Genomic DNA, 8,712 nt, shown 5'->3' on the forward strand with positions numbered 1-8,712 from the left:
TGGGGTGGGGTTGGTTTCGGTGGGTGGGGGGGTCTTTTTTCCTTTTTGTGTGTGTCTGTCGTTGATCTGACAATTCTCTCTCCTCCCCACTGGCCTTCCCCTACTCCTCGTACTTGTACGGTACAAGCAATAAAGACACTCGTTTCAGACCGGGGCCCACCACCCTGGGCCTCTCCTTGCTTTCGGAGTCCGGCCCCTGGCACCAGCTGCCTGCTGCTCCCCGTGCTCTGTTCACAGGGCTGGTCAGCCACGGGCTGGGGATGGGGGGCACCGGCGGAGGAGTTTGGGGGAGGCTCCAGGGCCTGGGGGTGGCGGGGTACGGTGGACAGAGACCATTCCAGACCCTCAGAAGCTGCTGAGGCAAAAAGAGGTGGGGTGGCTGTGAGCAAGAAGAGTGTGCCCTGGAGGTGGGCGTGAGAGGGAGTGGGTTCGTTTCCCGTGGCGCCTGAGCCGAGAGGGGGCGTTGCCAGCACATCCCCGTCTCCTCACTTAGGCTAAACCAGGGAGCCTTGAGGCCCCCAAGCTCCTTGGTGTGTCAGTGGGATTTGTGGTGGCTCTCAGCTGGGCCACCTCAGGTTTGGTTAGAGTCCTCCCAGCTCTGGGCATCCTCTGACAGCTGTCCCCTTTATCCAGAGTCCCCACGGTTGAATCACTCCTCCCAGACCCAGGGCCGGAGCTGCCCCTGCTAAGCCCGGCATGGGAGAAGTCCCTGTCAGATTTTGCCAGACGGTGTTAGGGCTTCACGTGCATGGAGTCTGAGATCTTGAGGGTAGCAGAAAAGTCGGATCCGGTTGATAGAAATTAGCATTAGCTATGGCCAAAACTCAAGGAATTTTTTGTTTTTCTTCACTTCATGTGGACTTGATTTAAGTACGAGAGTAAGTCCCGGTGGGCAGAAAGAAAAGCCTTTTACTCTTCCCTCTGTCACAGCCCCCTGAGGGGACGGGTGCTAGAGGTTCCCTTCACGTCGCACTGCCACTCAGGTCTCCTGTGTGGGGACGTTCCTGAGTCAGCCTCCGTGTTGTCTCACGTTCCTCCGGGTGGGGCCCCCCAGGTCAGTCACCTGCTCCCTCAGGGCAACATGCGTCCTTAGACGGAGCGGTGCTGCCTGCTTCCACAGGAGAGCTTTTCCCAAAGAGCGAGTTTCAGGTGGCAGGGTTTTAATAAAATTTTACCAACTGGGAAAATTAGATTTTGAGTAGATTAATCTTTTGTCATGTGCACATGGAAGATTTCACAAGTTTTGTTTGTGTGTGTAAAGAATAAGTCAGGTCCCCCAGATCCCAGGCCTTGGGCACGCGTATTGGCGCGGTGGACCTGGTGAACTGCCCGTCCCCCCTCCTTTTGCAGAACTTTCCTCCCTGTTGATCTTGCCACGCCCGGGCCGTGTCCTGCCACCTGTCACGTAGGCTCCCCCCAACATATGCACACGAATAGGGGTGCTGGGTCGTTGGTAAAAACGAGATCCTCCTTCAGCCATTTGCGTTCTGGGGAACTCCTCGTGGACACTGCCATCGTGCCTTCCAGTTGCTTCACGAGGTTCCTGGGGTGATGCACCCCAGCTGATCGAGCCGCCTCCTGTTGACGAGAGTTTACTTGGTTTCCAGTTTCTTTGCTGCTGCCAGCAGTATTATAATAAACCTTAGCAGTCCGTTTTTACTGCACCTGCCTTTTATTTTTGTGGCTTACCTTCCAGGGTTGCCGTATTTAATGTGTCAGCTAGCTTTCCCCAAAAGGTGTAGTGATTCACGTATTTTTAACTTTAATTTTGAAGTAATTGCAGACTTGTAGAAAATTGTGAAACTTTTGAAAATAGTACTAAAATGATCCAGGAGTGGAGCAGGAAATAGCCACGTGAGCCCGGGGCATCCTGTGGTGCCCGGGAGTAAGGACCTGCTAACCAAACTGGACTCTCGCTGATGGCGCTCGAGCCGGCGGGAGCCCATGGGAAGAGCTCCCAGTGGCAGAAGCCGAGAGCAGTTAGAGCAACGAAATAAGTAGCGTAGTATTGGATTTTACCCCAAGTATAGAATGGATGAGCCCACACTGATATAAATGGTGAATACACAGTGGGAAGAGACATCTGTGCAGAACTGCAGAGAATTTCTGTGGATACCCTGCCTTCACAGAGGGGGAGGCAGACCCCCACGCCTTAGCTGTGGGCTGCAAAGTGACTTCCTTCCGAAGAGTGCCCTGTGGACAGAGGGGAAGGCGGCTCTTCAGTGGAGAAGCCTGACGCACTGCGTCTGCCAGGTGGTCAGGGTCCATGCCGAGGGTGACGAGTCACGTCAGCAGTAGGTGCCTTGGACGTGACGCGATGACAACTTGGCTTTACTAAACTCTGTGTCTTCCTGCCCCAAATGCACAACCCCATGTAATAAGGAGAAACCACGTCCCACACATCCTGATTCAGGGACGTTCTACAGAATACCTGACCTGACCGCTACTTCTCAAAACTGTCAAGGTTGTTCAAAACAAGGGAAGCCGGAGAGACTGTCACAGCCAAGAAAAGCTTTAGGAGACATGAAGACTAAGTGTGGGATCCTGGAACAGAGAAAGGACAGTAGGTAAAAAGTCAGCAACTCTGAATAAAGCATGGCCTTGAATGATAGTGTGTCCCCATTGGTTCATTCAGTTGTGACAGGTACCCCTCTCATGTCAGATGTTAATAGCAGAAACGGGGGGTGGGGTGTAAATCTGCTCAAATTTTTTATTTTAAAAAAGTACCAAGAATTCTCATCTACCTTTCGCGCAGGTTCCCCACGACATTTTACATTTACTTGATTCCCGTCCCCGCCCCTGTGTTAACGTGTCTGTCCTAACACGAGAACATTCTCTCTCATGACCGCAGTCTAATTACCAAGGTCAGGAAGTTAGCGGTGAAGCAATGCCCTTCTTTCAGACCTTCCTCAGATCTTACCAATGGTCACACAAAAGCCCTTGTAGACAAAAGAAGAAAAGGCCTGCCTAGTGACTAGTGCCGGCTCACGGGTTCAGAGCTTACGGGGCAGTTATTTTGCAGGATGTCCCTCAATCGGTTGGTTGGTTGATGGCGCCTCGTGGTTATTCCAGCCATTGGCAGGAATTCCCAGGCACGATGTGCGCTCCAAGGCATCCTCTCTGGAGGGGCAGGAGGCCACCTGTCCCATTACTGGGGATGACTCTGACCCCGGGGTTAAGGTGGCGTCTGTCAGGTTCCTCCACTGTCAAGTTAGTACTTTCTCTGTGTAGTTAGCGAGTATCTTGTGTCAAGATACTGAGAGTGTAAATATCCGCGTTCTTATCGAGCATTCAGGTAACGGGAACAGCAAGCACAAAGGCTCTGAGGCAGGCAGGTACCTCAGGTGTTCCGGGAACATAAAGAGGACAGCGTGTCTCAAGTGGAGTGAGGGAGGGGGAGAGCGGAAGGAAATGAGGTTAGAGAGAGAACAATGGGCCAAAGGGACCTCGTGGCCAAGGTAAGGAGTTTGGGGTTTATGGTAAGTATGACAGGAAGCCATTGGTCCAGCGTCTCACGCTCCTCTCTGCTCACTTTTCCAGCCTCGTCGACCTCTAAATGCCTGAGAATAGCAAGCTCTTTCCTACCTCAGGGCCTTGGCGTCAGCCTGTTCCCTCCCCTTGGAATATTCTTCCCTCTCTGCATTCCTGGCTCCTTGTCTTTCAGGTTTCAGCTCCCATGTCATGTCAGAAAGGCCCTTCCAGACCACTGTCTCTAAGTTAGAACCAGCCTGTATGCTCATTCATTCAACAAATATTTACTGAGGACCGACTATGTGCCCGGCGCTGTTCTAGGCACTGAGAATACAGCAATGAAAACAGACAAGCCCTGTCCTCGTGGAGCTCACATTCTAGTCAGGAGGGAGACAATAAATAGGAAGGCAGTAGGTGCTAAGGAGAGAATAAGTGCAGACAATGGGGACCAGAAATGCTCAGGATGGCACTTTTCATGGGGAGGGTAACATCTGAATAAACACCTTAAAGGAAGGGAAGAGCATTTCAGGCAGAGGGAGCAGCCAGTGCAAAGGCCCTGAGGTAGGAGCATACCTGGTGGGGATGAGCCAGGAGGCCAGTGTGGTGGGAGAGGAATGAGTGAGGGGGAGAGAGATAGGAGATGAGCTCAAAGGGGTGTGTATGGGGTAGGGGGGAAGATACGATAGGGCTTCATGGACTTTCAACTTGAGAGGGTGATCTGACTTCTTAGGTGTGCACAGGATCCTTTCTGGCTGCGTGTGGGGAACAGACCGTAGGGGAGGGGACCAGGGAGGGCAGTGAGGAGGCCGCTGCACTAGTCCAGCCAGATCGCCAGCCACTCATCCCGATCACCACCTCAGCTCTGGGCCGTGCACTTGGTAAAGGCAGCCACCACAGGTGCTCCCCACCAACCCCCGCTGCACGGAACACAGAGGCCTTCCTTGAATATTTGTTAGGTGACTTATTGCTCCCATGTCTTAAGCTTTTACTGTATTTCCCTGTGTGGGACACTTAAAAACACAATCTTAGAAGTTTTGAAATAATCCCTACTTTCTAGCCAAGGAAAGTCAGGCTCAGAGGGGCTGCCTCTGGTCATATAGGAAGTAGCAGGACGAGGATCGGACTCCAGCTGCCTGGCCTTAGAGGGTTTGGAGGGGGCAGAGCCAGCCTGTGTAACACTCGCCACTGCCTATGCACCTGCCCAGGTGAGGCGTGCTCAGCGCGCATGCGCCTAGGCTCATTTAAAGCGCCCTCCAGGAGGGCTACGCTCCAGCTGGAAGAGGTGAGCGCGGGGCTTGGCTCCGACGCCAGCCTGGAGGATGCTGGTGAGAGGCAGGAGCCAGGGGCCCACCCCCGGCTCGGGCTTCTCTCCAGGCGCTGACGCCTAGCCCCTCCCTTGCAGAGTCCAGCTGCCTCGCTCAACCCGGAGCCTCCGAGCGCCGCAGTCCCCGACGGCGTCCCCGCGGGCACGAGCGGCTCCCCGGGACGCCCGGAGAGGCGCCCGGGGCCGTGCGCGCCGCCGGGGCTGGAGGAGGCGCTGAGCGCGCTGGGGCTGGAGCGAGAGCGCGAGTACGCAGGGGACATCTTCGCCGAGGTCATGGTGAGCGGACGGGCCGGGGCCCCCCTGGACCGCGGGCCACTCGGGCGCCGCCCCCAGCCCTGGAGGGCAGCAGAGGGTTCGGGTTAGACGAGGCCAAAGCTGACCCGCTCGCCCAACACCCATTCCCCGAGCATTTCCGAACTCCCCCTCGCCAGCCTCAGCTCTCCGCCCTCCCCCCTGACTTTCCAGCCCCCGCCCCTAACCTCTTGGCTTGTTTTTTCTGGCACAGTCACCTGGGCGGGTTCCCGCGCTCGGAGTGCCCTTCCCCTCCTCCCCAGGCCGTTTGCAGCCCCTCCTTTGGTTTTTCACAGCCCCGCCTACTTGTCCCTCACATTTATTCGTTTAACACATAGCGATTTATTAACAAATGTTTGTGAACACCGGGGATGCTGTAGGGAACAACACAGACAGTCTGTCCTCGTTGTGGGGAGACAAGTAAATATAGGTGATAATTTCAGAAGAGCCACAAACACAGGCCGTGGGAGTCCGCAGACATCTGTATGGGATAGGTACCGTCAGAAGAAATACTGAAGGCAGGAATTTATTTAACAAACATCTTGTGCATGCCTCTCCCGGGCCAGGGGCTCTATCAGGACCTGAGATGCAGCTGGGATCTGGACAGAAATCCCTGGCCTTGTGGTGCCTGAAGCCTCGTGCGGCAAATGGACAAAAGTCACAAGGAAACACATCTCCAGACTGAAAAGATTATGAGGAAAATAAAGTGATGATGGGGTGCAGGGAAAAGAAAAAGGGAAATTTTAGCTAAAACTTGAATGACTGTGAAGGAGTCAGCAATGCAAGGAGCTGGGGAAGGACCATTTCAGGTGGAGGGAACAGTACATAACATGCAAAGGCCCTGAGGTAGGAATGAGCTTGGCATAGTCTAGGACCCCAAAAAGGCTGTTGTAGGCAGGGTGTGGATTGTGAGGGGGGGAGAGGGAAGAGGTGGTGTTGGAGCAGTGGCAGGACCTGAGAGAGTCCGAGAGGAATTAGGATTTTTCTCCTGAGGATACTGGAAACCATGGGACGGTTTTAAGCTGGGGAATTCCTTGGTCAGATTGGTACTTTAGAAAGACCCTTCTGGGTGCTCTGAGGGGGATGGGTTGACAGTTGGTGACCAGGAGTGGAATCTGGGAACCCAGGGGGAGACACTCAAGGAGGTCCAGTGCTCATGGGGGCTACAGACTGGAGAGGTGCCTAACGAGGGGTCCAGAACAAAGTCCAGGCTTCTAGATGGGCACACAGAAGAGAAGCATTTTTGGAGGAGATTTTGGAGGCCAGTTTGGGTGTGGCACTCATGTGACATCCAACTGGTTGGAGAAGGCTGCAGCACCCAGGGCTGCAGCCCAGGAGAGGAGCCGAGGCACAGGTGCGGAGAGTGAGCCTCCCCTTCCCGACCCCAGGTGTGCAGCGCGCTGCCCCGGAGGGCCCTGCCGCGCACCGTGACCCCGGAGATGCGCGCGCTAGTGGTGGACTGGCTGGTCCAGGTGCACGTACGTACAGGGGGGAGGGCCAGGGCCGGGCCCGCGTCGCAGCCTGGGACCCTGGTGGTCACCCGTGCCCCTCCCCAGGAGTACCTGGGCCTGGCGGGGGACACGCTCTACCTAGCCGTGCACCTGCTGGATTCCTACCTGCGCGCGGGCCGAGTGCGCCTACGCCGCCTGCAGCTGCTGGGCGTGGCCTGCCTCTTCGTGGCGTGCAAAGTGGAAGAGTGCGTGCTTCCCGAGGTACTGCCGGGGTGGGGCTGGGGAGGGTGGAGCTCTGCTACTCCCGGCGGTCACAGATTAAACGCCTACTGTATGCCAAGCGAGCGCTTTCGTACTCTCGGAATCCCAGCATATCTGGGTGAGGTAGGGGACGCACCGACGTGTCCCTTTAACAGAGGAGGAGACTGAGGCCCGGAGAGAGGAAGCCGTTTGCCCCAAGTCAAGTAGCTGGGACTTAGATTCAGTCTTCAATAGTTATAGTAGTTACGGCCCATCTTGAGTAGTTGCTGTTGACAAGCACAAACTCAGTGCCTTATCAGAGCTGCCCGGGGAAGTTGGGGGTAATCTTTTTACGAATGAGGAAACTGAGTCTCAGAGAGCCTCGTGAATGTCCATGTCACACAGTGAGTAGATGGTAGGGTTTGAACTCGAACCCAGGTCTTTCTGACTCGGAAGTCGGTGCTCTCCACGATTTCCAGAAAACACATCAATGGCCCCATTTTACAGATCAGGAAACTGAGGTCCAGAACGGGGGCTGACTTGATCCCAGGTGCTCCAGGGCAGGGAGTAACGAGCGAGGCCCAAGACTCCCCCCCCTTTCCCCCAATCCGCAGCCCGCCTCCCTCTGCCTCCTGGGCGCTGGCTCCTTCTCGCGGGCGGAGCTGTTGCGCGCCGAGCGCCGCATCCTGAGCCGCCTGGATTTCCGGCTGCACCACCCGGGCCCGCTCCTTTGCCTCGGGCTGCTCTCCGCGCTGGCCCGGAGCAGCCACCAGGTGCGCGGGGCGGGGGCGGGGCCCGCGCGGGGAGGGGCGGGGTCTGCGCGGGATAGGGGCGTGGCCTGATGGTCTCCCAGCCGCATCGGCAGGTGACGCTGCTTGCCACCTACTTCCTGGAGCTGTCCCTGCTGGAGGCCGAGGCCGCAGGATGGGAGCCCGGCCGCCGCGCAGCTGCGGCGCTGAGCCTGGCGCACCGCGTGCTCGACGGGGCGGGCTCCGGGCCCGAGCCGGCGCTCTACAGGTACGGCCGCGGCGGAGGGTCTCTGGCTCCAGGGACCTACCTTCCTGGTCGCTGTCTCTACGTCTCAGAGAATAAGACAATTGGGGGGGTGGAGGGGGCACGCACCTAGACTTGGTTTTTCTGGGTGAGAGAGAGAATGGTATGTCTCTCTAGTCTGGGGGTGTCAGAGAATGGGGTGTTGGTGCAGATTTGGGGACCCTTAGCCTTGCCCCAGGGAGGCAGACAAGATCTCCCCAGGCCCAGAAGATGCTCTAACTGCGTTCCAGGGTTGAGAGGGAGAGGTCTGTAGGCCTCCATGCCCCAGCTCCCCTTCTGGCCGCGAATGGGGTTCCCTTTAGTCGCTAGAGCCCCCCCCCCCCCCGTTAACCCTGGCCCCGGGTGGCAGGGTGAATCGTCTGGTCTCCCGTCCCCTGCCCCCGGGGGCAGAGCTGGATGTCCGCCCGTCCTCAGCCCCACTCCTTCCCTCGCCGCGGGTCCTGGCTCTCCCCTAGCCGCGCCCTGCGGGGAGAATCGGGGGTCGTCCCCTCCTCGGAGCCCCGCAGTCACTCCCTAGATGATGGACCATGTGTCCGACCTCGAGAGAGCCCGTGAGCGGTCCTCGGGGACCCAAGTCAAGGCGTCTTCTCAGCCTCCGAGGACAGGTCGTCTCCACCGCTGCCCCCGCGCCCGCCTCAGTTTCCCCGTCTCCCCGCCGCAGCCCCGCGGAGCTGGGCCCACTCGAGCCGTGCATGGCCCGCGCCGCGCTCCGAGGCCCCGCGCCCGGCCGCGCCGCCGTCTTCCTCAAGTACGCGCGGCCCCAGCGCCGGGGCACCAGCCTCGCCGCCGCCCGCCTCCTCCGCCGCCCCCAGCCGGCGCCTCGCTGAGCCGGACTCCGCGTTTGCGCGTCGCCCACTTCAATAAAAGAGTTTTTATTCCGAG

The 8,712-nt window shown here is 57.6% G+C and overlaps 1 protein-coding gene across 1 annotated transcript; it reads left to right on the plus strand.

Annotated features, from left to right (window-relative positions):
- The first annotated feature begins 4,276 nt into the window (after positions 1 to 4,276).
- On the plus strand, positions 4,277 to 8,712 carry CCNP (cyclin P). Its single transcript, XM_087421747.1, has 5 exons — positions 4,277 to 5,071; positions 6,475 to 6,798; positions 7,392 to 7,550; positions 7,643 to 7,794; positions 8,492 to 8,712. Exons 1-5 carry the CDS (start codon positions 5,069 to 5,071, stop codon positions 8,655 to 8,657), a joined length of 804 nt encoding a protein of 267 aa, XP_087277873.1. The 5' UTR covers positions 4,277 to 5,068; the 3' UTR covers positions 8,658 to 8,712.

Source organism: Ceratotherium simum, chromosome 33 (genome assembly GCF_057802395.1).
Source record: "Ceratotherium simum simum isolate JZ-2026a chromosome 33, ASM5780239v1, whole genome shotgun sequence".
NCBI lineage: Eukaryota > Metazoa > Chordata > Mammalia > Perissodactyla > Rhinocerotidae > Ceratotherium > Ceratotherium simum.